The 27402-nt window shown below is 41.9% G+C and overlaps 1 protein-coding gene across 2 annotated transcripts in view; it reads left to right on the forward strand.

Annotated features, from left to right (window-relative positions):
- The first annotated feature begins 4494 nt into the window (after window positions 1-4494).
- The window catches only part of LOC116316671 (E3 ubiquitin-protein ligase TRIM7-like), a 39649-nt gene continuing 16741 nt past the window's right edge, over window positions 4495-27402 (forward strand). The window contains exons 1-9 of one of the 2 annotated variants that reach the window (XM_039613750.1): window positions 4509-4572; window positions 7254-7480; window positions 7892-8414; window positions 14330-14483; window positions 18726-18821; window positions 19166-19255; window positions 19378-19521; window positions 20827-20974; window positions 21240-21284. In XM_039613750.1, the coding sequence (XP_039469684.1) occupies window positions 7903-8414; window positions 14330-14483; window positions 18726-18821; window positions 19166-19255; window positions 19378-19521; window positions 20827-20974; window positions 21240-21284 (1189 nt within the window). In that variant the 5' untranslated portion in view covers window positions 4509-4572; window positions 7254-7480; window positions 7892-7902. Of the gene's footprint in view, window positions 4573-7253; window positions 7481-7891; window positions 8415-14329; window positions 14484-18725; window positions 18822-19165; window positions 19256-19377; window positions 19522-20826; window positions 20975-21239; window positions 21285-27402 lie in introns of both variants that reach the window. The other variant, XM_039613749.1, reaches the window with a different exon arrangement.

The raw sequence follows: 27402 nt of genomic DNA on the forward strand, positions 1-27402 counted from the left end.
AGCAAAAGAAGCAGCAAACTGGCTTCACATTTGATCAATGTCGTCATGAATTCCCTCTGACTTTTGCTGTTTTGCTTCCACCACGATAAAAATCCCACTTCCTACACAGCTCCCTGTGTGTACTTCAAGAACAGTTTCCCGTCTCAAATCTCTGTTTTCTGGATTATTCTTTCGCTTATTACCCACCAGTCTACCGATGTTTACAGCGCTGTCTTTTTCTTTTTTCACGTAAATGACCTCGGACAAGAAAGCCTAATTTCTGCTGTTCAATACTGAAGAAATTTAAACTTCTTAAAATTATGCAAAATTGCAGAATATTGCAGAATATTTTTAAGGTTATCTGCTATAAAACGCCAGACCAGGAAAATCTCCTTCATGTTTTTCTGTGTTTTATTCTCAGTTACTTTGACACAAAGGCATCTGCTGTGATGTTCACAATTCTGATGAAGTCTCACATGTGTCAGTGCTGATAAATGATCAGAATTATAATATTTCTGACTGTCTGAGGCTAAATTGAATCGAATCAGGACTTTGAGAACCGGAATCGAATGGATTATAGAAATCAGTGATGATACCCAGCCCTAGTGAGCAGCCTAGGCCTGACAGAAGGGGATGTAGCTGTGGGTAATAAGAAAAGATGAAAAGAACTATTCCCCCCCCAAAGAAGGTGCACATGTAAAACTGCGGTGTTAAGCGGAGCGGTTGAAAAATTTGAGTGCGCCTAACTTTTGTGCCGGTACGCCTAAATTTTTTAAGTTAGGCGTACCGGTGCGCCCATGTCAAAAAGTTAGTCTAGAGCCCTGCAGGCTGTACCACACAGCAGCTCATATTATTGATCAGAGAATTCCATAACACAGCCTAGCATCACACACACACAGTCTGTGTTTGCAGGTTATTGATGTTTTGTTTGCAGTAAGAAAACAATTACTATTATCGTGCACTTGGCTCTCGACATGTTTCCATCCAACGAGTCTCCAGCTTGTTGGCATCGGTGGAGCCATTGCAGCAGGGTCAACGGGCCTCCCAGGAATTATTACCTAATGGGAGGCGATTCCCCACCAGGTTGCCAAACGCACTTTTTTTTCCCCCCCTCACCCAGACTGTACCAGCGTTCCTGTTTGAACAGCTTCCGGCTGAAACAAAACAGCCTCTGGCGCTCTGTCTGCAGAATAAAAGACAGGGGAAAGTCATGGGTGTGGGCTCCCTGATAGACTTTATTAATCCCACAAGAGAAAGTGATTTACAGGGGCGATCGTGGCTCAAGAGTTTCCGAGAAGCTTCTTCAGTTCTGCTTCTTCTTCAGAACTGAAGAAGCTTCTCGGATGAGAGGTGAAACGTCTTCAAGCAACTTAAAGAAGTCCAGACGCTTTTCTTTGCAAACTCCTTGACTACGTTGTAGAAGAACATTTGCCATCAGCCACCTGGAAAATGATTTCCTAATGGCTTTTTTGGCACCAATAACTGGGTGTGCTCTTCCTGTGAGTGAGTGTCGAGAAAGTCTGTCCCTAATCATTGTAAAAAATGGGAAGCGTTACATCAGGGCACAGCAAGACATTGACAGATTGGTGAAATTAGGAGGTTTAAGAAACAGTGGAAGAAGGCATCAGAAATTGAAAGGAGAAAACTTGAAGCACTTCAGTGTGAGGTGGAGAACATAGTGAAGTGTGCAGGCCTAAATGGGCATTCTTTATAGTCTCTATGTCACTGCAAGCTAATGAAGGTGGCTTGGAGAAAGAAGTCATACCAGGACTTGTCGAACGGCAGTAGAGGTCCTAATTCATCACACAGTTCAGCCAAATCAGTCTGACTGCAGAAGCAGCCCTGTTGATATCTACTTTCTTGCAGAGAAACAGGCTAGTTGACACCTCGGTGCAGAAGGTTGGGAAAAGCAGATTTTTTGGATGTGTGGAGTATACTAATGCCATCTGCCACCAGTTATAGGCAGCTAAGAAGGAGAAGAAAGACCTTCATGTGGTATCCTTAGATGTTGCCAATGCCTTTGGCTCAGTGCCTCATGAGGTGCTGTGGACTGCCTGTGAGTTTTTCCAAATCCCAAAAGGAAACACAAGACTGGTCAAAACCTATTTCCAGGACCTCCAATTCTGTGTTTGATAACACAGGCAGATACAGCTGTCCAGCAAAACACCTGGAGGTCGGCAAAATGGCGGGCTGCACCATCTCACCATTAGCTTTTACTATGACATTAGGGTTGATCATCCATGATGCTTGGAGGGGAACAGCTGAAGAATGGTCTCCAGCTTTCTCCAGTCACTTTGTACATGGATGACATGACAACAGTAACAACAACCAACACATGTGCCAAACACCTGTTGAACAAACTCCAGGGAAACATCAAATTGACATGAACAGACATCACTGAAAGTGATCAGTAAAAGAAGCAGTATGGGTCATGTGAAACCACCATGCGACCAACATGGTGGCTTGGATGAGGGTGTATTGTGATAAATGTCAGAAACACCCAATGAGTCCGGGGTGCACAACACTGGTGGTAAGTCTTCAGCTTACTGAAGAGTTACATTGTCACAACAGGGCACTAGTCGAAACACTGAATACTTCCCCCACCTTCAACCTACTGAAGAATTGTGCCAATTATTTTAGACATTGTAACATCTAATCCTATCAAGCATAATTTAATGTCAACATTTCCTAAGGAGGCTGACATATTAGGAGTAAATACTAAGTAGATATTTGCCAGGTCAGAACTCTTCCAAGGGTTTGAATGGCAAGAAATAGTAACCCAGAAATTTATATGAGGAACCAAAAAATATTGTAACATACTGATTATGCTTTTTTTTAATGTGCTTCGATTCAATGTGCACTCAACAGTTTTTCAAGTACATTTAATAAATATAGCATTTGTACAGTCTACTGTTAGAATTTCAGTGGAGGGATTTTTTCTTCCTTAGAAGATCTAGATGGCTGCCATAGAAGGTAATCTGCTCTTTAAGTCTGACGTCATCAGCCGTGTCTGGGCCCAAACTCCGCTTCAGGTCCCAAAGTCAAACGAACACTGCGGCATCACTGAGAGTTACAAACTGTCTAAATTCTTTCATCGTTAATAAAATGATCAGTGTTGCTGCTTTACCAGGTGTAACAATTAAGTTTAACATCCATGAAAACAGGATTTAATCAATTTAGTTAGAAGTTAGCAGGAAGTTAGCTCGCTGGTTTCCAGCTAAACATGATATAGCATGTTCTGACTGAGAGATTTCTGAAACATTCAAACGTACAGCTCTGCTGTCACTTCCTGAGATAATCCATCCACAATACGAGGTTAGTCATTAATATACTGCTGCATGGGCTGGGCTGTAGTTACATAACATGGAATAACATTTGTATGATTTATAGGATTTCTGTTTCTTTCTGTGCATTTAAATGGAAATGACTATACTTTACCTCTTTGTTTAGATAATAAAAGATGCTTACTGCATTATTGCCCCTAATTAGAAATAATTCATTTTGATATTTAAATCTGTTAAATTATAATATATGTTATCAACACATTTATTTAAATGTTCTGAGCAGAAGCCTGACTATGCAAAATACCTGTGCATGCTATTTCCAAGGTGGTAGATTATAAAGAGTCAGGGCTTAAAAAACACGACACCTAACACCTTTAATGGGCCTACATCAGCAGAAAACATGATGACACATGTTAGGTAAAAATGCTAAATTAATAGAATATATCCGTTTGTACCAGGGTGGGGAACTCCAGGCCTCGAGGGCTGGTTTTCCTGCAGATTTTAGAACTCACCCTGGGTCAACACACCTGAATCACATGATTATTTAATTACCAGGCCTCTGGAGAACTTGAAGCCATTTACATCAGCTGTGTTGGATCAAGGACACATCTAAAACATGCAGGACGCTGGTCCTCGAGGCCTGGAGTTCGCCCAGCTCCCGGTGTATACCAACAAGTGCTTGCTCTTAAGAGATGTGTTAGGAGGTTTTTCTCCCATACACTCTCACTTTGACACACATAGACACATAGACATGCCTATACACTTACACTCAGTCTGACATATACATCGGTTTCTGTACCTACTTGGTTCGTGTCAGGTATACATTCACGTGCAGTTACAGATATCTGGTCCCACATGTGTTCATCATTCTTCCTTTTTTGCATGCAGATGAGTACCCATGTGCATGTAATGAAGCATCTCAAACAGACTTTATCTCTTTATTGTTTCAACTCCCAGAACAAACACGCGTCATTACAGTGTACAAAAGTCTGATGTGGGCATTTTATCAAGTGTCCTGTATGTTTCTTGTGCGTTATCTAATTAGAGCTGTGTTTGCTAAAGAGCTGTGAGACAGAGCTTATTTAAAACTGCATACCTCTACAGCTGCACCTGTCGAGCAGGTCTGTTTGGATAAATGTCGTGGGTGGGGGGGTTAAGAGGAGGGATCGACAAAACAATGAAGTAAGGAAAAATGACACGAATGTGAAAAGTGAAATCCAGACTGACAGGAGCAAGAGAAGGAGAGCAACGAGCCACAGGGAACATCTCGTACAAACACTCAAATATAACCTCTCTCCTGAAACTGCAGGTAAGACATGTTAACTAACATATGAACTCTGGACTCTGTTCCTGTTATTAGTTAGTGTCTGAATAGGATTAGTGCGCCCAGCAGCCTGTAGAGCGTCATCTGTCTGTGTACTATGTCAAAGGAAGCTTTGTATATGCCTGTATGTAACATAAGTACTGATATTTAATGTTATCATTCAGAGGACGGTCCACAGAGAGCACGGTTACACTCGATAGGTGATTACAAGTGTGTAAAAACATGGCTGTTGGTGGAGAACTCATAAATCACGTCTTTGTTCAACAGATCACAAAATTATCTGAGCATATGAAAGTCATACATGGCAGATAATACCTGATTATACTGCAGCTTTACAGCTTTAATATCAGAGCTAAATGATCTCACTATGTAACTTCAGGAAATGGTTCTGCCAAAAGGTGTTATTGAGCTGTATTACGCAACCTTGAAGCATACTCAACACATGAGAACAGAAAGGATCAAGCTTGGATAGCGTGTGCTGTCTGATGCTCCAAATCTGTTTCATGATGACGTGAAAGAAATCAGCAGAGAAAGGCAGCCGTGGGTGTGGGTCGTTATATCACATGAAACTTTATATAAGCCTTTGACACCAGTGTGGTCAATAATTGTACAGTCTGTTGTTGACATGTGTGCGCCGTGTTTAGAACATATTTTCCTCCAAAGCTCATCTGGTGTATCGTTACTTTTTTTCTTTTGTTTTATGTAAATCATGATGTTTTTACCAAAAATGGATTTATAAACCAAAAACATTAACAGAAGCACAACTAGTGATGGGCTGCGTCATTGTCGGTCACACTGACTGTTGATCAGTTTCAAATACATACAGTAAATATTTGTTCCATTAGTTACAGTAAAACAGCTCCACCACCCTGTTTGACTCTTGCTATCAGCTTTTTGGTTTTATACCAGAATTTCCCCCAAAGTCTCTGGGATCGTCAACATGGTTATTTCAAATTTACATGGTCTTTGTGTTCTTATTGGTCAACAGTGATTTTCTCTCATGATGGCCATTTGGCACTTTTTCACATAGGGCTGGGTAGGCGTGGCTAAATCACCATTTAAAAACCACGTTTTGTATTCAGTTAAGTTCATCTTTGTCTAATAAAAAAAGTGATTATTAATGTCATACATTTAATTGTGACCTATACTTTTTCTTAGCACAGTGGGTTGTGACTGAAAGGACAACACAAAACTTCCTCTTCACCTCCATCATAGGTTCACCAGTGTTAATATAAAGCATTGGTATAAAGTGTTACACACAGTTATGATTTTACACATTACTTTTCATAAAATGTTATCATCTTCTCTCTGAGGACGCTTTAAGATACACGACAGCTCTCTGATGTCTTCCATGTTTCAGTAATGATCACTGTCTTCAGATTGTTTACCAAATGTCTGAGCAATGGCTCAACAATGCGGTGGTGGTGCTTCCTGTACTGCAGCTGTTTGCACGTATTCATGTGCCAGTAAATCTGTCTGTTATTGATTTTATTTTGCTTCTTTACCTTCCTAAAGCACTCATAGATTGTGTTCCATCATTTTTTCCAGTGCTGTACAAAAAGCAGCTGATTTTTGGATCTGTGAAGCTTCCATTCTGCTAATTTAACACGACAGCACATTTCTGTCTGGTATAAAGAAACTAACAGAAAGATCACACTCATGAGGTCACTGTGACATAAGCAGGCTTCCTTTCACTTTTCTTATTCATAAAATAACAGTTTATTGTTGAATGTTGGAGCGATGTGCTTATACGACATAAATACATATCCTCCAGCCAATCAGAGTCAGCTGATCTCAGTACAACATACACTAAAGAGACACGAATGACTTGCAGGATTTTTTCCTCATTGCCTCGTTTAACTCGGTAATGATGACGTCCTGGCCAAGAATATTCCAGCCGAGCCTGAATTTCTTGATCTTGCGCAACTACTCCTTTGTATATTTTCACTGTGTGTTTTAGCTTTAGTGTGTTTAAGTTAAGGAAGTGCGCACTCACACTGAGAGTCTCACGTATTATGTCCATGCTGCCAACAGCTCTAAAAGAGCTTCTGAATAAGTTGATGGATTAGGCGAACAGTGAATGTTTTAGAGTACACTTAGGTTATATGTTACCCAGCAAAAAGGGGCATGAATCCTCTCGGCACCTGTTTGTCCTTCACTTTTGATTCTTGATGGATATTGCTGAAGTCGAGCTTTAGACTGGTACAATGAGATCATTTTAATGATAGTAATACATGAGCTAAGACTGGGGCTATTAGGCTGTATCAGACTGCAGATATCCAGGCTGGACGAGTGAAACTAACCTATCAGTCCAGCTCATCCAGGTTTCACGATGATCCAGGTTTTCTGATGAAAACTTGGATCTGACGAAAACCCTGTGAATGAAAGCAAGACGGGCAGCGAGTTTTTGCAGCAATACTGTCATTGTCCTGTATATTATTGTGTAACATGACTGTTCCTCGTCTGCGGTCATGAATTTTGAGTAAATTAGCTGGGACTTGCTGAATGGAATATGGCTCCCATCTTTCATAGCAGTGACCAACAGGTGCTTCGACAGGAAATGAAGGAAGCTGGTCAGAGGGCGTGGCTTGGGTGTGTCAGACACTTTGAAGAACAGGTGGATGGGTAGATAAAAACATCTAATAATTCTAAGTTTATCATTTCAGCTTGTATTGGAGAGGTGGATGTTGCCCAAGATAATACCTCCCACCCACTCCATCACTCGCTGGCCAATCACAGGAGCAGAATGAGATTACCCATAATGCACCACTAAACAACAGAGGATATCTTTCCTGTCTGTGGATATCTCTGTACAACTCCTCCATTTCATTCACAGGACACAGTGCAGTAGTTCCAGCCTTACTATCACATCCTCTACAGAGAAAATAACAAAGTACGGGATGTTAACCATACATATCTATGTATATATATTTAATATACTTGGCTATTAGTATCTCTTAAAACTATTTTGTTTCTATTTTGTAACTTTATAACATATTGTATTATTTAGTCGGTTACTGTTCTCACTGCCTCAAGCAACTGGGACCACATATTTTCAGGGATAATTAAAGAGTTCTGGTTCTGATTCAGTGTAGTTTGGAGTTCCCATGAAAAAGCTCCACACTCAGACCAGTTCTGTAAAATGATATCAACGTATAAACTCAGTCTTTTCCTGTGGCAACAAGAATTAGATGAGATCTGAACAGTAAAGCTTTTGAAATTCATGTCTGGGGCATTTATTCGATAGTTTGCTGATCCTTACGGTTTAATATTTTTCTGATCTTCTGTCTGTCACTATATGCAGCTTAAAACTAAATGGCTATGTCACTACCTGCTGCCTTCCTGTCTGAAGACCAGTTCACCTGCTCTATCTGTCTGGAAGTATTCAACAAACCGGTCACAACACCATGTGGACACAGTTTCTGCCAAACCTGCATTTCCTCCTACTGGGACGGAAGCAAACGGAGTGCAAAAACATACCAGTGCCCTCTCTGCAAAGAGTCCTTCCTCAAGAGACCAGAGCTCCATATCAACCTGACCCTGAAGGAAATAACTGAACAATTCAAGCAGATGGCCAGCTCTCCTGTGGCTGAAAGACTTGGAGGAATTGAGCCTTCCAGGTCCCCTTCCCATCATAATCAACCACTGTCACCCGGATTCCAGAGGCAGAGGGAGATGCCCGAGAACATCTTTGCAGAAATGATGTCACGTTTTCAGCGCCTGCCAGACCCCGGGCTGAATCACGCTCCACTCCCCCAAAGCCAGAGTCGAGATGGTGCTCCCTTTGTCAGGACGGAGCATCACGACCCCCCACCACCTTACCCCAGGTACCGAAATATACTAAAATATTGCATTACAATATATTTGACTGAACCACATTGATAGTAAATGGACTGGATCGTATGTTTTCCAAGTGCTTTATACATGCCTCATTCATCCATTCATGCAGCCACCTTTTTCTACACTTCAGTGCTTCTCATGTAGCAGTCACACATTCACACTCTGATGGATGTGTCAGCTGCTTGGGGTTACTGTCTTGCCTGAGGAGATTTGGCACGCAGACTGGTGCAGCCAGGGATTAAACCACTAACACTGACCTGCTCTACTGATAAATATCTGTTCAGTTTCATTTATATATGTCCAAATCACAGCAGCAGTTACCTGAGGGCCACAATAAGTCTGTAAAGTTGGACTCAATAAATGACTTCACATTTGTAAAGAGACATTCATGAAGTTACCAAATAGTAACAAACAATCATCCAGAGAAAGGTTTGTCATTAGTGTGTCAGCGGGATGTTTGTGAGAGTGATGCCAGAACAAAGAATAAATTATTTATTTTTTATTTTTTTATTGTTTTTCCAAATTTGACTTTAAAACTTTTTAGGTCTATGCCTGTAGTGGTGAGGTATGTGGGGGTTTGTTTCTGCCATCAAAGATGGAAATTTTCATATCCTCTACACAGAGTCATACGCACACAGAGGTGACTGTTGTTGTGATTTGGCGCTATATAAATAAAATTGAATTGAATTGAATTGAATACAATAATATGCAAAGGTTTGGGCACCCCTGATAATTTTCATGTTTTTCCTTCATAAATCATTGGTTGTCTGGATCAGCAATTTCATTTAAATATGTCATATAGCAGACGAACACAATGATATTTGAGAAGTGAAATGAAGTTTATAGGATTTACAGAAAGTGTGCAATAGTTACTTAAACTAAATTAGGCAGGTGCACCCTTGTTGTTTTATTGATTTGAATACCTTTAGCACTAATTATTGAAACATAAAATTTGTTTGGTAAGCTCAATGACCCTTGACCTACATACACAGGTGAATCCAGTCATGAGGAAGGGTATTTAGGGTGGCCAATTGCAAGTTTTTCTCCTCTTTGCATCTTCTCTTGAGAGTGGCTACATGGGAGCCTCAAAACAACTCTCAAATGACCTGAAAACAAAGATTGTTCAACATCATGGTTTAGGGGAAGGATACAAAAAGCTATCTCGGAGATTTCAGCTGTCAGTTTCCACTGTGAGGAACATATTGAGGAAATGGAAGACCACAGGCTCAGTTCTAGTTAAGGCCCGAAGTGACAGTTCAAGAAAAATGTGACGAAGGATGGTGAGAACAGTCAGAGTCAACCCACAGACCAGCTCCAAAGACCTGCAACATCATCTTGCTGCAGATGGTGTCACTGTGCATCGTTCAACTATTCAGCGCAGTTTGCACAAGGAGATGCTGTATGGGAGAGTGATGCAGAAGAAGTGCACATGCCACAAACAGAGTCGCTTGAGGTATGCTAATAAGGTCCTTGGCCCACGCTGTGGTACCGGCCTGCTTCAAATCCACCTCCATCGTCCCGATACCCAAGAACTCCAACCCATCTAGCCTCAATGACTACCGCCCAGTAGCACTCACCCCCATCATCACTAAGTGCTTAGAGCAGCTGGTCTTAGCACACTTTAAATCCTGTCTCCCCCCCACCCAGGACAGAAGCACAGAGGATGCAGTCTCCATCGCACTGCACTCTGTCCTCTCACACCTGGACAACAACAACACCTACGCCAGAATGCTGTTTATAGACTTCAGTTCAGCATTCAATACAATCCACCCCTCACAACTCATCAGGAAACTGACAGACCTGGGCATCAGTTCCCTCATCTGCAAATGGTTACTGGACTTCCTGACCAACCGGCCCCAACATGTCCGGCTGGATAACCGCTGCTCATCAACAATCACAATGAACACCGGTGTACCACAAGGCTGTGTGATGAGCCCTTTCCTCTACTCCCTCTTCACCCACGACTGCAGACCTGCTGATGGTTCCAACACCATCATTAAGTTTGCAGATGACACCACGGTGATTGGCCTCATCAGTGACAATGACGAGGCCGCCTACAGGGAGGAGGTGGATCGTCTGGCTGAGTGGTGCGACACAAACAACCTGCTGCTTAACACCGAGAAGACTAAGGAGCTCATCGTGGACTACAGGAGGAATGCTGACCCACATCCACCCATCCACATTAAGGGACGACTGTGGAGCGTGTGAGCAGCTTCAAGTTCCTGGGAGTCCACATCTCCGAGGATCTCACCTGGACGACCAACTGCTCCAAGCTGGTCAAGAAGGCTCACCAGCGCCTCTTCTTCTTGAGGACTCTGAGGAAGAACCACCTGTCCTCAGACATCCTGGTGAACTTCTATCGCTGCACCATCGAGAGCATCCTGGCCAACTGTATAACAGTCTGGTACGGGAACTGCTCCGCCTCGGACCGGAAGGCGTTGCAGAGGGTCGTGAAAACTGCCCAGCGCATCGCCGGAGCACCACTTCCTGCCATAAAGGACATCTACAGGAAGCGGTGTCTAAAAAGGGCTGGGAAAATCATCAGAGACCCCAGTCACCCATCACATGGACTCTTCACCCTCCTGCCCTCTGGGAGGCGCTACAGGAGCCTCCGGACTAAGACCACCAGGGACCGGAACAGCTGTCAGACTCCTGAACTCTGCCTCCTGACATCTGACCCACGTTAAACTCATGGACTGAACATACAATCACCCACAACCACCTACACACACACACAATGGACAACCGTACCCTCATACACACAATAATAACATGGACTGAACCACCACTCACAACTAGGGGTGGGTTTTTATAATCGATTTATCGATTAAAATCGATTCTGGCTTGGATAACGTAAAATCGATTCATTAAAATCCTGAATCGATTTTTTAATATAAATTTATTTTGCCCGAAATGCCAGAATCTCAGGTGAAATCTCACAAAATTTCAACAACTACCAAACAGCTAAGACAGTAAGTGAGAGCAGGAACACGGATTCTGCACAAAGACGTAAACACACAGCGCGACACGCGGATCATAATCAGTGAGATGTCGCCTTTCTCACGGTCGGGCTGAAAGCCGACAGCTCGCTGATTCTGATCTGTCGGCGGGTCCGCGCTTTGTGTTCACGCCCTTTTTGCGCTGATTCTAAAGCTGTTAGTTTTATCTCTCTCCAAACAATATTGACCGAACCAGCAGCAAAAGAAGATCCAAACTACGCTTCACATAAACAACAACAACTCTGACTTTTACTGTTTTGCTTCCACCACGATGCACAGCTCTCTCTCTCTCTGTACTTCAAGAACAGTTTCCCGTCTAAAAATCTGTTTTCTGCATTATTCGCTTGCTTGTTACGCACAAGTCTACTGTTGTTTACAGCGCTGTCGCCGCTGTTTTATTTCCCTTTTACATACTTCCGAAAAGAAAACCTAATTTCTGCCGTTCAATACTGAACAAATTTAAACTTTTTAAAATTATGCAAAATGCAAAACGCTTAGTGTCTCTAATAAAACCGCTGTAACGTCAGAGGTAACGTTCATGTGTTGATTAATGGTTTTCTTTCGTTTTTGATGTACTGCAGAATATTTTTATAAAATCCCAGGCCAGGAAAACCACCTTCATGTTTTTCTGTGTTTTATCTTCAGTTACTTTGACACAAAGGCATCTGCTGTGACGCTCACACCTTTGATAAAGTCTTGTGTGTGTCAGCTTCCTTTTTATTGATACAAAAATATGTAAATGTACTGATCTGAATTATAATATACTGTCAAAATTTCCCAGATTTAAATCGAATTGAATCGAATCGAATTGAATCGAATCGAATTGAATCGAATCGTGGATCGAATCGATTCGGGACCTTATGAATCGGAATTGAATCGATTCTAGAAATCAGTGACGATACCCAGCCCTACTCACAACCACTAGCACTTTATATAGCCTCTGTAGAAATTATCCACATATCTCACTTATCTTAACTGCACTACTGTATAGTTCTGTGTAAATAATCATTCTGTACATACAATAATTTTTAATCCTACAACTGTTTATAACTTACATAGTTCACATTTCTGTATAACTGTATATCTCAGATTTCTGTATAGTTTTTTATTTCATATTTATATCCTGTTCATAGCCTGTACATAGCTTGTACTCACTACAGCCTGTACATACTTATAGTTATAGCATATTCATAACATACTTCATACCGTGTACATTATAACATACCATAATAGACCCATTTCTGTAATATACTTACATATCTATATTATTGCTAATATATATTGTAATATATCTATATCACGGCTAAAGCACTTTCTGGATGGATGCAAACTGCATTTCGTTGCCCTGTACCTGTGACATGTGCAATGACAATAAAGTTGAATTCTATTCTATTCTATTCTAAGGTGCTGTGGACTGATGAAACTAAAATTGAGTTATTTCGATATAACAAGAGGCGTTATGCATGGAGGAAACAGAACACAGCATTCCAAGAGAAACACTTGCTACCCACAGTAAAATGTGATGGTGGTTCCATCATGCTGTGGGGCTGTGTGGCCAGTGCAGGTACTGGGAAATGAAATTGCTGATCCAAATAACCAATGATGTATGAAGGAAAATCATGAAAATGATCAAGGGTGCCCAAACGTTTGCATACCACTGTAAATGCTATAAGGCTACCACAGAGAGGAGCAGATTTACTTAGTGGACACATTAGCTTGATGCCACAACGGCAGAAACGCTTTGATGGGATGATTCAACAACAGCAGTGGACAAGCAGACCTGATGAGGGAGCGAGAAATCAAAAAATGAAAAAAACAATCAAATACATACTCATAGATTTTATGTGAATAAACATCCATCTCACGTGGCTGTTTGGTAGTTTGAGCTAAAATGCTTCTGATAGTCTCCGACCCCTGCTCTAAGGGAGTCCTTCCTTACCACGCCGAGTTCCTGCTCATATCTGATTGTTGAACTTTACAACAAAACTACTTTACAGTATCAAGCACATTTTATGTTTATGCCTGTTTGATAAACAGTCCAAACCCACAGAGATTCCCTTTGTTACGATTAATAGCACGAGAGTCGTTGTTTACGTTAGAATCACCTGAGCCCCTTCACTCAGTCCTTTTTTGAAAAAAAGAAAAAGGTTCAAATGTGTCATCACTTATTGAAATATACATGTTATTAAACCAACTCAGCAGTTTCAATGATTGAAGAGAAGGCAAGTGGACTTCTTTAGGTTCGTGAAGACATCCGGCCTGTCCTCCACGAGGCTTCTTCACTTTTAAAACAACAGACGGAGACTCTAGTAATGGTTGTCCTCTTGGAAGGAGTACTGAGACTTCTTAACCATTACTAATCGTATTAGTCCTTAAGTGAGACAAGGTTTTAGTACTGATATTTACAAGAGCTGGCCAACAGAAACATGTATGGTGCACGTTTCCGGCCTCCTATTCTCATTTTTAGACCACTGGAGTATTTTTGCATTGCTCACAGCTCGAAAGCATCTTTTGTTTTATACTGGGTGTTGCTCAGGTCACCCACTGTCTAAAACAAGTGTCTTGTTTTAGACAGTGGGTTTGAACAGGAGGTGAGTGGTTGTGCTGTGTTTACAAAGAGTTCTGTGATCTTAAGATATCTCGTCTGTATGACATCATGTTCATGTAGGTCGGGGAAAAAAGTGTGTGAAACAGATTGTTTAGAGCAGTGTTTGCATGTAGTAACAGTGTACATATGACAGGAAATAAGAAAAACAGAAAGAGCATGGAAACCTTTTATCTAGTGTTAACAGCTAAATGTAACCATACACGTGTCAAACTGTAAACAACTGAATAATATGTCCTGCAAACCAAACGACAGACAGGTTAATCAGTCACATTTATTCAAATGTCGACATGTCCAGTGACTCGGATCTGCCGCCGTGCCCCATCCACCTGAGAGGTCTGGAATTCTTCTGTCGCACTGATAACGTATGCGTGTGCAGCACGTGTGTGGAGACGTCAGATCACCTAGGACACAACATCACCCCCGCCAAACGAGAGTGGCACTTGAAGAAGGTTTGTGCATGTGGTGGTTAGCTCACAGCTAACTGGGCCTCACTGACTGGTTTAGTAAAAGTTCTTTTTGAGAAGAGTAAACCATCATGCTGTGGGGGATTTGTTGCAGCTTTGTTGTACGTTTGGGAAATTTTACAGTTATTGTGATGTTGATATGTATTTCTTTAATGTTCAAAATGTTGAAGGCTTTTTCCTCACAGGCTCCTGATATGCTGTCATGACATGAATCTAATTTTCACAACAGAATAACTGGAACGATGAATTAAGATAAGATAAGATAAGATAAGATAAGATAAGATAAGATAAGATAGCCTTTATTAGTCCCACACGTGGGAAATTTGTTTTGTCACAGCAGGAAGTGGACAGTGCAAAAGTTATATAGCAAAAATTAGAATACAATAAGAATAAATACAGTACACAACTGTACAGAACAGAATAAAATAAAATACTATATACAGTAGAATAAAATAGAATAAAATATACAATAAGATAAAAATAGAATACAAATGCTATATACAACTGAGTAAAAATACAACGATGCCAGAAAAGATTATTGCACATTAGTGTTATTGCACATGTGTGGATGTGTGTGTTTGATCAGTTAAAGTCTTTGTTGTGGAGTCTGACAGCAGTGGGGAGGAAAGACCTGCGAAATCTCTCCGTCCCACACCGTGGGTGCCGCAGTCTCCCACTGAAGGAGCTGCTCAGTGCTGTCACAGTCTCATGCATGGGGTGGGAGATGTTGTCCAACAGGGATGACAGCTTAGCCACCATTCTCCTGTCACTCACCACCTCCACTGGGTCCAGAGGGCATCCTAGAACAGAGCTGGCCCTGCGGATCAGCCTGTTCAGTCTCTTCCTGTCCCCAGCAGAGATGCTGCTGCCCCAGCAGACCACACCGTAAAAGATGGCTGAGGCCACCACAGAGTCATAGAAGGTCTTCAGGAGTGGGCCCTCCACTCCAAACGACCTGAGTCTCCGCAGCAGGTACAGTCTGCTCTGCCCTTTCCTGTAGAGGGCGTCTGAGTTATGAGTTGTTAAGGTTCATTTTGAGGACGAGAGAGATGTGGGAGATCGGAATAACACACTGACCCAGTCAGTTGGAGTCAACGAATGATTTAATGACACATGTGGAGAGATAAATCCTGTACGCAGACAGCATTGATCTCTATCTCCAAAACTTCAGAACACAGTTTTATACATCGGGGTATTAGAACGCCCCCTCTTGCGTAAATTACATGGATACGTCAACTCAAAACCACAAATGTTCTGTTTGACAACTTGTGACACAATTAAAAGAACACTGGCTTCCATCTTCTCCCCGGTGGTTTCCCGCAAGCCCGCTCAGCTCTCGCATCGTGCACCTGCTTCTTCATCAAACAGTCACGTACACCAACATAAAACTGCAACCCTAGCAAAACATGCTTAAACTTTCACCTACAAATGATTCCCTCTAACTAAGTGTGTGTGTGTGTGTGTGTGTGTGTGTGGTTACGTGTGTGTCTATGTGCTAACCACAATCGCACCCCATTTCACCTCGCCGACTAGCTCCTGACCTCTCACCAGACAGAGAGACAGAAGCCGCTCTCGTGTATGTAATAACCGAACCGAAACTATGTGTGTGTACTCTACTGAATAAATGTTTTAATCAAGAACCTCTACTAAAAGCTTAATCAAAAGACATAAAAGTATAAAAGATAATAGCATCATCGAAACTGCTCCTCAGACTAACTTTCACTCAGACTCTGGTTTCGGTTTCACTTCCTGCAAAGCATGTAACTTCCTGTCTTATTTTGGCACAGAGTTACTCTTTCACAATGCAGTCTCCATATAAACATTTAAGATTATAAATCCAACTCAACAGTTTAAAGTGGTTATAACTGCACCTGTAATAAAGCTTAATTGGGTGCCAATATGTTTAAACATCTAAATGCAATATCACTATTAATAAATGCGTCAATGCAAATGCTTGTTATATGATTATGATGCAATAGCAATAACAAAATAATGAAACTAGAAATAGTAAACTGAAATAAAAAAAATAACACCTCATTTCCTTACAGAGTCCAGTCCAGTTTGTTGTTCAGATGAACACCAAGGTACCTGTAGCTGTCCACAGCCTCAATGTCCATACCTTGGATGTTCAGTGGTTGCAGTGGAGGATGTTTGTGCCTGTGGAAGTCTACCACCAGCTCCTTGGTTTTACTGGCATTGATCTGGAGGTAGTTCAGCTGGCACCAGTCCACAAAGTCCTGAGTCAGTCCTCTGTACTCCTTGTCGTCCCCATCAGTGATGAGGCCGACTATTGCAGAGTCATCAGAGAACTTCTGCAGGAAGCACTGGGTGGAGTTGTGGGAGAAGTCTGCAGTGTAGATGATGAAGAGGAACGGAGCCAGAACCGTTCCCTGTGGGGCCCCCGTACTGCAGACGACCCTGTCCGACACACAGCCCTGAGTCCTCACATACTGTGGTCGGTCGGTGAGGTAGTCCAAAATCCAGGTAGTGAGGTGATGGTCCACTCCAGAGTTCTCCAGCTTGTCCTTCAGAACCGGGGGAAGAATAGTGTTGAAGGCACTGGAGAAATCAAAGAACATGATTCTCACAGTGCTCCAAGCGGTCTCCAGGTGAGCGAGGGAACGATGTAGGAGGTGAATGACGGCATCATCCGCTCCAGTGCCAGGCTGGTAGGCAAACTGAAGTGGGTCCAGTGATGAGCTCACCAGGTGCCGAAGCTGAGCCAGGACCAACCACTCCAGGGTCTTCATCAGATGGGATGTCAGAGCCACCGGCCTGTAGCTGTTGAGGTCCTTGGGGCGTGAAGTCTTTGGCACTGGTACAACACAGGAGGTTTTCCAGAGCTGTGGGACTCGTCCCAGGCTCAGGTTGAAGAGGTGCTCCATCACACCACACAGTTGGTCTTCGCAGACCCTCGAGCTGATGCCATCTGGACCCGCTGCCTTCTTGGCTTTAATCCTCCTCAGTTCCCTCCTAACCTTCACCAACGTTGTTTTGCTGAAGCTGGTTCTCCATCTTCTGCCTGTAGCTGTCCTTCCCATTCCTTATCAGTCCCCTCAACTCTCTCTGCACCCTTTTCAACTCCTCTTTGTCTTTGGATTTGAAGGCCCTCCTCTTCTGCTTGAGGACAGCTTTAATTTCTGGGGTAATCCAAGGTTTGTTGTTGGAGAAACACCGTACAGTCCTGGTAGGTACGGTGTTATCCACACAGAAATTAATATAGTCAGTAATGCATGTAGTAAGGCTGTCGATGTCCTCTCCGTGGTCGTCACAGATCACCTCCCACACAGTCGACTCAAAACAATCCTTAAGAGCCTCCTCGCTCTCCTCCGACCATCTCTGCACTGCATTCCAGTTTGGACTGGCATGTCCAAAGGTCAGAGTATCACGTGGAGCTGTGAACATCCTCATTGATAAACTCTTGTCTGGAGCACACAGCTGTGCTATCATCCACACTCTGTTAGAAGTGTGTCTCTAGTTTTGCGTCTGCAGTACCACAGTGGATTGAAATGAATCCAGATGTGGCTGCAGGCTTTCAGCTTTCATTCAGCAGCTTTAGCAAAACTACTACACTCACTGTTCAGTAATTAAAAGTATTTTTACACAGTCTCGCTTTTTCAGAGGCTCAAGGTGAACTAGATTATTTTAAACATTTTAAAAGTTGAATTATGTATTAATTCACATACATTTAAATATAAGGCCTGTATTTAATATTTTAATGAAAATGGCTGCCTGATGTTTCGAACCCTAAACTGTAACCATCTCCAGTTGCTGCTCGTTTGTGTGTGTCTGTGCCTTCAGTTTTGTATTCAATAAGCTGCTCTATAGAGTTGAGTTAGGGTGACAGACTTTGCTATAATATCCCATTTCTTTATCTTGATAAACTCTTCGAATGCTTTTGCTTTAGCTCATTATCCAATCATGTTTGCAGCATTTGGGTGAATCTGAGCAGCGAGTGCAGCCCTCACTCATCAGATTTCATACTACTTCTATCAGCAGTAACACAGATACCTGGTTCCACAGTTTTTGTCAAACCCATTGAATTAAAGCTGAAGATCTGCACTTCAATCATATATTCAGTGTTTGTCAGTTGACACTCCCACAGCTGATTTTAAATCAAAGTTATATAAACTGTCTTTGACCAACAAACTATATACATGCAACTGCAGCAGAACATGTTTAATGTGTTGGTTATTGGACACAGTGTGTGTTTCCTGTCTCATACAGGCTCAGTTAGGTATTACTGAGGCGGAGCTAAAGGAGCTCATCAGTGAGAGAGAGAGAAAAGTGGAGGAGATACACAGCTCCCTGCGAGAGATAAAGGTGAGTGATGTGGTGTCAGTACGACTGCAGGAAGAATCTTCGCTTAAGGATTGTATATATTTATTCTCTAACACGTGCACTTTGTTTGTTTGTTTTGTTAAGATAGCATGCTATATTGTCCCAGGAGCCAATCAGAGAGCAGAGATCTTTAGCTGACATTTGTCCTTAAAAACAGTTTGCGTTCACACGTTCATGTCTAATGAAATTTCTCAGAAAAGAAAATGACAGAACAGATACGATGACTGAGCACACTTTAGTTTGTCACGTTTTGGATTTATGGTTGTCTCTGAATTCTTCTTTTCTACTTTTCCGCTGGTGTCTGTTGCTGTTTGTGCTTTAATCAGGATGCTGTCGAGAGAGAGACGGATGGAGCCGTTTGTGCTTTTTCCAAGCTGATCTCCAGCGTGGAGCACTGCCAAGCTGAAGTCTTGGAGGTGACCAACTACAGAGACAATCATACTGCACACACTAAGGACCTTTAGTTATTTAAATGAACTCAAAGTAGACGAGACATTTGTAGGTATATTCATGAACACACACTTTCTGTTTCACCCAGGTGATAGAGATGACTCTTCGAGCAGCAGAACGCAGAGCTCAGAGTATGCTGAGAGAGCTGGAAGAAGAAATAGCTGAGCTTAAACGGAGGAGCACAACACTAAGTCAGCTGGCTCTGTCTGAGGACTACATATTCTTTCTCAAGGTATGAATAAATAATGAAATGAGGCACCAGATAAAATAATACAGACGTAATACATTTGCAGTGCTCCACCAGTTACTCACAATAACAGATCCAGAAAGTAGCTATAAGTCCAGTTAAGGAATATACTGATGAGGTGAGAACTGAGATGCAGAAATGTGAAACCCTGGATCAGCCCTTACTCATCATGCTAGAGGCACTAGCTGCTGGGAGACATGAAAATGTCTTCTCCACTCACTTTTTTTCTTTACTGCTGATGCTTTTATGTTATTGTTTGCATAAAACTACCAAATGATTGTCAGATAATTTTGAGCTTTGAGAGCCACAGTTACACAAATTGTACTAAAAGCTCAGGCGCCCCAGTCACGCTCACAAAACAGTTCAGTATAAGCAGTGTTTGTTAGGGTGCAGACACGTGACCAGGGAGGAGAGGGTTGTAGAGGTGCTCGTGGTGGCATCGGGAACGAGTGAATAAAGCTGATGAGTGTTGCCCATTCAGTTGCCAGAGGTTGCTGTTAGTCAGTGGGAAATTTCTTCCTCAAGCCTTGGACCAGTCGACCGGTCATTAGAAAAGATGGTGCATTCCCCAACCAGCTGGCAAAAAAGTTTGTGATTGATTTGGTCAGCAGCATATTGTAGCACTGTAGTTTACTGGAAGTGACAGATTCTCCGAGCTGAAGTGAAACAGTGAAAAACGTTGTACAAACAAGAAAAAGAGAAGATTAGGCTTAAACTAAATGTTGTGTCTTTTGAAACACATTGGCTGTGGCTGAGGCACGACTTCTACTTTGTAGGCATTTCTGGTTTGGTTTTTATACTCCTGCTCAGCCAGTAGGTAGTCAGTAGCAATCTGCTAGCAACCAAAGCATTTACTGGGAGGTTTTTGGTGCAAACTCCAGGAACCACTGCCAACTACCTTTCCAGCAGAAACTACTGATGTTTGCAGATGTAATCTGCAGTGAGGGGAGGGAGTGCATGGACGAGAGTCTGAAAACAAGCAGATATGCTCTGGAGAGAAGAGAGAATGAAGGTTAGTAGAACCTGGACAGAGTTCAATGAGAGGGAGACAGGTGAACATGTAAGGAGTACATGAATGATTTTGAAGGACAGTGCATAAGAGAGGTGCAGAAGAGAGTGCAGCCAGGGTGGACCTTTTCCTACACCGCAGCTGAAAATGAAATAGGTGATTATTGGAATTAGTCATTTGGCCCTAACTAACTGGAATTTGGCTACTTTGAACATATAGTATGATTAACATGATATGTAACATAAACTATATGTCTTTATGACATTCCTGTCCCCCTGCAGACGTACCCTGCCCTGTCTGCACCTCGGCAGGCTAAGAATTGGTCCGGAGTCTCTGTGTCATCTCAGCTGACGTCAGGTGTGATTCTCAGGTCTGTCAATCAGATGATGGAGCAGTTTCACAAAGAGCTGCGAATACTGCCAGAAATCTGTAAGTCTTCATTCCCACCTCAAGTTAAACTGGGCAGTAAAGTCATGCTGAAAATTCAAAATGCATATAGTGTCTCCTAAACCTTTACAACTCAATGGAATGTCTGTACAACAGCAACATCTTCAATTTGGTATTTTGGTAGCCAAAAAAAGAACATCATAGCATTACTGTAGTTCTACGTTCAAACTCTGAATGGTCATGTTTTCATTAACAAACATCAAATATTAACTGAACATTACAAAAATGTGTCTCTCCTTACTGATAGGTCAGCAGGCGTCATCAAACCAGTCTTTATCTAGACCCAACCCCAGTAAGTGTTTTAATGACAGCACACAATTCTTTATATGTTAATATTAGTAGTAATAAGATGGCATTAGTTCAAAATGGCAGCCCACCAAACTGGTTTGACAACCGGTTTGACCGGTTTTGTGTGCGTGCACATGCGCGTTCAGGTGCTGGGGGTATGCGAGTTCATGTGTGGAAACACACAGGGTGTCAGAGAGGTTATATGAGTTCATGTGTTTTTAATTAGGGTTTTTAATTAAACTATTTTTATCGCTTTGGCGTGTCTCAACATTCAGTTATGCAGACATATGTGTTCTTAAAAGCAATTCTTTGTTTTTGCGTGTAGGGGCGGAAGCTGTTTTGCTTCACAGTGCTCCTTAACAAAGCCCGAATGCTTTTTATTTACATCTAGTCAAAAGTGTTGGTAATCGTGTTTTAATCACACTCATTTTGTGATTCTGATGTCACAGCATGCAGTGATGCAAGTATTTTATTTTAAAAACGGCTCAAATGGGAATTTCTGCTGAATGGGTAATGTCACCATGTTCACAAGCGTTTCATTTAATCAAACCACTAGTTTTTAATCTAACTAGTTTTACGCATCTACTGGGGTTTCTTTCACGGGTTGATGCGATCATTTTATTTAAAAATCGGGATTTTGGAATGTTGATCCAAGAGGGAGACAGAGGCTGCTAGTTTTTAACACAGTAAATGGTCACAAATAACATTCAGACCCTTTAGAAAATAAAAGCTATTGGGCTACTTTTAAAACACGTTGCCTTTTCTCTCCAAAGCAGGCAGTATCGCTCTTTTCAAACTAATCGTGTTTTAATCACACTCATTTTGTGATTCTGACAATGTCTCAGCAGGCAGTGATGCAAGTATTTTATTTTATAAACCACTCAAATGGGAATTTCTTCTGAATGGACAATGTCAGCCTGTTCACAAGTCTTTCATTTAATCAAACCACTAGTTTTAATTTAACTAGTTTTTACGCATCTACTGGGGTTTCTTTCACGGGTTGATGCGATCATTTTATTTAAAAATCGGGATTTCGGAATGTTGAACTAAGAGGGAGATGGAGCCAGCTAGTTTTTAACACAGTAAATGGTCACAAATAACATTCAGACCCTTTAGAAAATAAATGCTATAAGCAGGCAGTATCACTCTTTTCAAACTAATCGTGTTTTAATCAAACTCATTTTGTGATTCTGTCACAGCAGGCAGTGATGCAACCATTTTATTTATTTAAAAACGGATCATTTTCTTCCGTAAGGAGTTTCATGGTTTCAGAGTAGTTTTTAACACAACAGATGGTCGCAAATAACATTCAGCCCTTTAGAAAATAAATGCTGCAGTGATACTTCTAAAACCAGTCGCACAGACCCGCTCCGTCTTTTCAACAGCCGGTTAATTGTTTGAATTTGTTCAGGATTGCAAAAGCCCACTGAGGGTATCATTTAATTGTTGTGATTCCTTAGGAAAAGGTAAAATATAGGTGTATCACTTAGCTGTTGAGAGTACCATGTGAACAAGGGCCCGACCTATTGTTTAAAGTGGCGGTATCGGCTCTTTTGTAATTCCTCGAGAAGGTAAAAAGGTAAAAGGGGCAGGTGTAGCAGTCGGGTGGGGACCCCGCCTATTGTCTGAAGTATCGGCTCATTTGTAATTCCTTGAGAAGGCAAAAGCCCTGAAGGGTCTCATTTAAATTGGCTGGAGACATACCTTTCTTTTTGGAAACACCCATCCTATATAAGACACGCTCAGAGCCTGAAACCCTTAGCCATTTACCCGTCAAGATCCGCTGCGGAGCACACCATTTTCTTTGAGATCATCAAAACTAACATCGTTCTTTATAACAAGGACATCGTAAACGGTAAGTAAAACAAAACCTATTATTGTATTTTTAAAGGTGTTATGTTAACATATTATAGGATATTCAAACAATTTTTTTTCCTAAAACAAAAGCTTAATTTTTAGGAGTTTGGGAGAACGGCGCAGGACCCGTTTCTTTAGAAACGGGCGCTTTTACAGCTGGAACGAGTTCTCTAACAAGCACAAGGTGTGTACAGAATTACGGTATTTTTAAACGTATGTATGTTTTTAAACTTGCGATTGTTTTAAATTATGTAATAACAGCGTTTTCTTTGATCGTTCCAGGGTTAACAAACTGAGCAGGAAAACATTCAGACACAGAGACCACAGAGCCCAACCTTACAACAGGTGTGTATACAACGGGATGTATAGTTGTGTATTTAAAAAACAACAACAAATGGATTTAAGCAATTACAAATGTTCTAAAACCGACCGTTTTACACATACAGAGCCACGCCAGAGAACCGTGTGTGTGGAGAAGCAGGACCGTCCGGAATAACGCACACTACAAGGTAAGCATAGGTATATATAAATGAGATAAAAAGAGATAGAGAGGGAGACACACTTATTCTGTTTGAAATGGGTACATGTATAAAAGGTTTTAACACATGTCTATCTTCACAGACTGCAGAACAGTACCCCTCCTCATAATGATCAGGACACCGTACGATCCCTGACGTTTTTGGAACGTTTAAGCAGTATCGACCTCCCAGAACAACAAAAACCTGGAGCTTCGTGCAACAGTGGAGTCAGAACCGATCTTCATCAGCGGACCTGCAACACCCCCAAGTGAGTGGCTGCCTCACGATTTCTCTGATGTTTTTGAGTACAGTATATCAGATTTTGATCTAGTTCATATACCCACCATCCCAGAATGTGCCAGAAATAGCGATGATTCACTCATAGATTTTGAAGAAAACGGTATAACAGACTCTCAAATATCTGCGGCTTATGATGCTTACATGAACGTTGCAGACGCTCAGCCTGCTGAACAGACCTATTCTGCTTCAAAAAACGATATACTATCTTTGATCGATGCTAAACTCAGCCAACAAGCGGTACAGAGGGATGTGCAAGAAATAGCAGTTAAACTCGAGGACCCCCCTTTAATTTATTTTTTTTATTCTTCATTTTTTTTAGTGTACTATGTCGCAGCGGTCCGCCAGGGGTGTTCTTTTTTGGTGTGTGTTTTAAAAAACCAGGGTCTTCAGGCAACGTGTGATCGGTTTTATACATGGCAATGGTCTTACGTATGCCGGTGTTAGATATGGCTGATAACGGTACGTTTAAATCTGAGACAGCTTTTAAAAACTCTGTCCAGCCGATAGGTCTCAAACCCTCAGAAGGTGTGTGTGTGGTTGTGACGGCTTTAATCAGATCATAAATGTGTGAACCCGGGATGGTGTGTTTATCAACAACAATTTCGCCTTTGTCATTGTAAGAAATCAAGTTTGGCGAACGGCTCACCGCTGATAGAATAAGTTCTGCATTCCTCCTACTCCTTTTAGGTATATGTGTTAAAACATTCTCTGCAACAAGATCCCTCACCCCTGCATCACCATGAACAGCCGATGTGTCCGCCGACTGGGGTTGCACATCCCTGTTAAATTGTTCCGGTAGTGATAAAGACAATACATTCTTTTCACGGGCACCTTGTCTCACAAGCGTAAGGTATCTTTGGAGAATATCGCTGTACTTTTTAGCTTTCTCATACACATCTATGTCAGAATCTTGTAACACATGAAACATATCCTTGTCCAACTCATTCTGAGCCTGTTGTCTGATGCTGCCTGTGTGCTGCTACTGCTGCTGTTGCTTTATTAAGTCCAACTGGTGTTGGGGCACCAAAAACATCTTTTGCACATGTTCCATTTTCACCTGTTTGCTATCAGACTGGTTATGAAAGGGATTGCCGCCCCTTATAACGGCAGTAAAAACCCTCCAGATTGGTTGATTGTCTTTCTCTTTTTCAAAGTTTTGATCTTTTTGTCAGCAATCAGTCTGATTATTTCTTGATGCATTCTCAATCATCCAGGAAAGTAAATCTCCAAAAGTTGAATCTGTTCATCTGGACGTAGCGTTTTGTGGGAGAAACGTTTCGTCACTCATCCAAGTGACTTCTTCAGTCTTCAGAGACTTTTAAAAAAAGTCAGTCTTCAGAGACTGAAGAAGTCACTTGGATGAGTGACGAAACGTTTCTCCCACAAAACGCTACGTCCAGATGAACAGATTCAACTTTTGGAGACAGTCTGATTATTGTTTTTTTCTTTTTTAGCTGTTTGTATTGCTGATTGGTCAGTGGAATGTTACCATGCAATACGTTAAAGGCTATCTCACACAACGCATTGATGAAATCTAAGTTTGAATTACTAATAATGACTCTGCATAGAGTAGGGGGAGCCTTGTATATCATCTCCAAAAGAGACAGATTCCTCCGCAGGCATGATGACATCCTTTCACCTCTTTGCTGATTTTTGTTTTGGAATGTAAACAACCGGACCGTCTGATAGTAAATTTGTTCTGAGTCTTAAATGGTCCAGTGTCTTAGCTTTATAGTCTATTAAAAGATACCCGTATGTTGTGGATGTGGCATCATTAAACGATTCTATAAAATATTTAGTATTACCAGGAAACATTTGCCTACCTAAAAGCATAACCTGATATTTATCTCTCGGATTTTTAAACAATATTAGGTAGTTAGTGTTCAAGGATATGGTTCTACTGGATTTTCCTTGAATAAACAAATTCTGAACTAGATATATACAACTCAAATTCCTATGATGCACATACTTTGTGAACACATTTTGTACTTCTAAATTGTTAGCGGCATCGTTCATTACATCGTCTATAATTAACAAGTTGTTCTTGTCTGTAGGCAGAAGGGTGTCATCAGCAAGAGATTCGGGTATACCGTTAACAAAGTTTATGGCTCTTATCTTAAGAAGTTGGTCATATAGTGGCTGCCAGCATGAGTATATATACACAATGTTATCAATGCTGTGTGATATAATCCGGGAAGAGTTTTCAATGACGCTTTTAACAAAAAAAGTCTTGCCACAGTTACTGGGACCGCTGACCACCATGCTGAACGGGTGCTGCAACCTGGCGTCAAACCCCTGATCTAATTTAAAATCCATAAGGTAGGGTTGCATAGTCTGGGAGCACACGGCGCTTATTGTAAACAACTTTAACTTTCTTCACAACGGTTTCGTTCTTCAAATGAAGTTTCTTTTTATCACATCTGATGCTATCAGACACGGCAACTAGGTGTGCGTCTGATGTCTGATTGGCTACAAACTTGTGGACTAAACCTTTCAAGGAGTCGTGGGTGACAACTTTGGAGTTTAATGCATTCAGTGTCACGCCTTTACATTTGACCTGGGTCTTGCCCAGCGATGTGTGATATGCGTAGCATTTTGGCCCACCGGAAACAAATTCCGCTATGTAATCCTCCACACCACCCTCTCCAGAATCTAATTCGCTTGTGAGATCCCCCAGAAACGGCCTTAGAGGAGGCATCCAGTCGCCAGGGCGTGCCATGAAAATGACACTGTCCGTGTCACAATACAGCACGCGCTGCTGCAAGTTGTCTAGCAAATCATACAGCATGAGTCTGGCGTGTGCAGTGGTCATGGCCCCGACAAAGACATTAACGTCCTTCACACGGGAAGCTCTACCATCAGCGTGGCGCCACTGCACCATTGCGACGTCGTCAGAGATGAAACAAAACTGTCGCACGTCGTACTGGTCGCTAAACATTAGCTGGCTAAATCTGGAAGGGTCTGTAATGAGCTCAGATGACGCCATGTTTGACCTCATGCTGAAACGACCCCATAACGAGTTTAGCAACAGCTTGTTACAGTTACGAACAGTTTTATTTACACAAATCTTGGATGGGTCTAGCATTATACCCTCCTCATAATACTCGTCTATGTACTTCTGCTGTTCGTCAGGTGTCTTCACGTGTTCTGGATACCCCGAGGCCTCCTGTTTTAGTTTTAGAAAGGCTTTCACATAGTCTTTAAACAATGTGTCGGTCTTATTTGGGGAAATGCCACACCTCATCAATAGAAAGAACCCTGTATCCCTTCTCAACAGCTTTTTCAAGCTCAAATGAGACCCAAGTGCCTTTCAACACCCGTTCGCTGTCACTGTGCCCGCATGCAGTGTGCTGGTTCTGGTCTTCAGCACACATGCTGCAGAGTGGAAACATCAGTTTGCCGTGGCACCTGTAGGGTAGGACGGGGTGAAAAAGACCCTTAGGTGGG

Source organism: Oreochromis aureus, linkage group 6, assembly GCF_013358895.1.
Source record: "Oreochromis aureus strain Israel breed Guangdong linkage group 6, ZZ_aureus, whole genome shotgun sequence".
NCBI classification, from domain to species: Eukaryota; Metazoa; Chordata; class Actinopteri; order Cichliformes; family Cichlidae; genus Oreochromis; species Oreochromis aureus.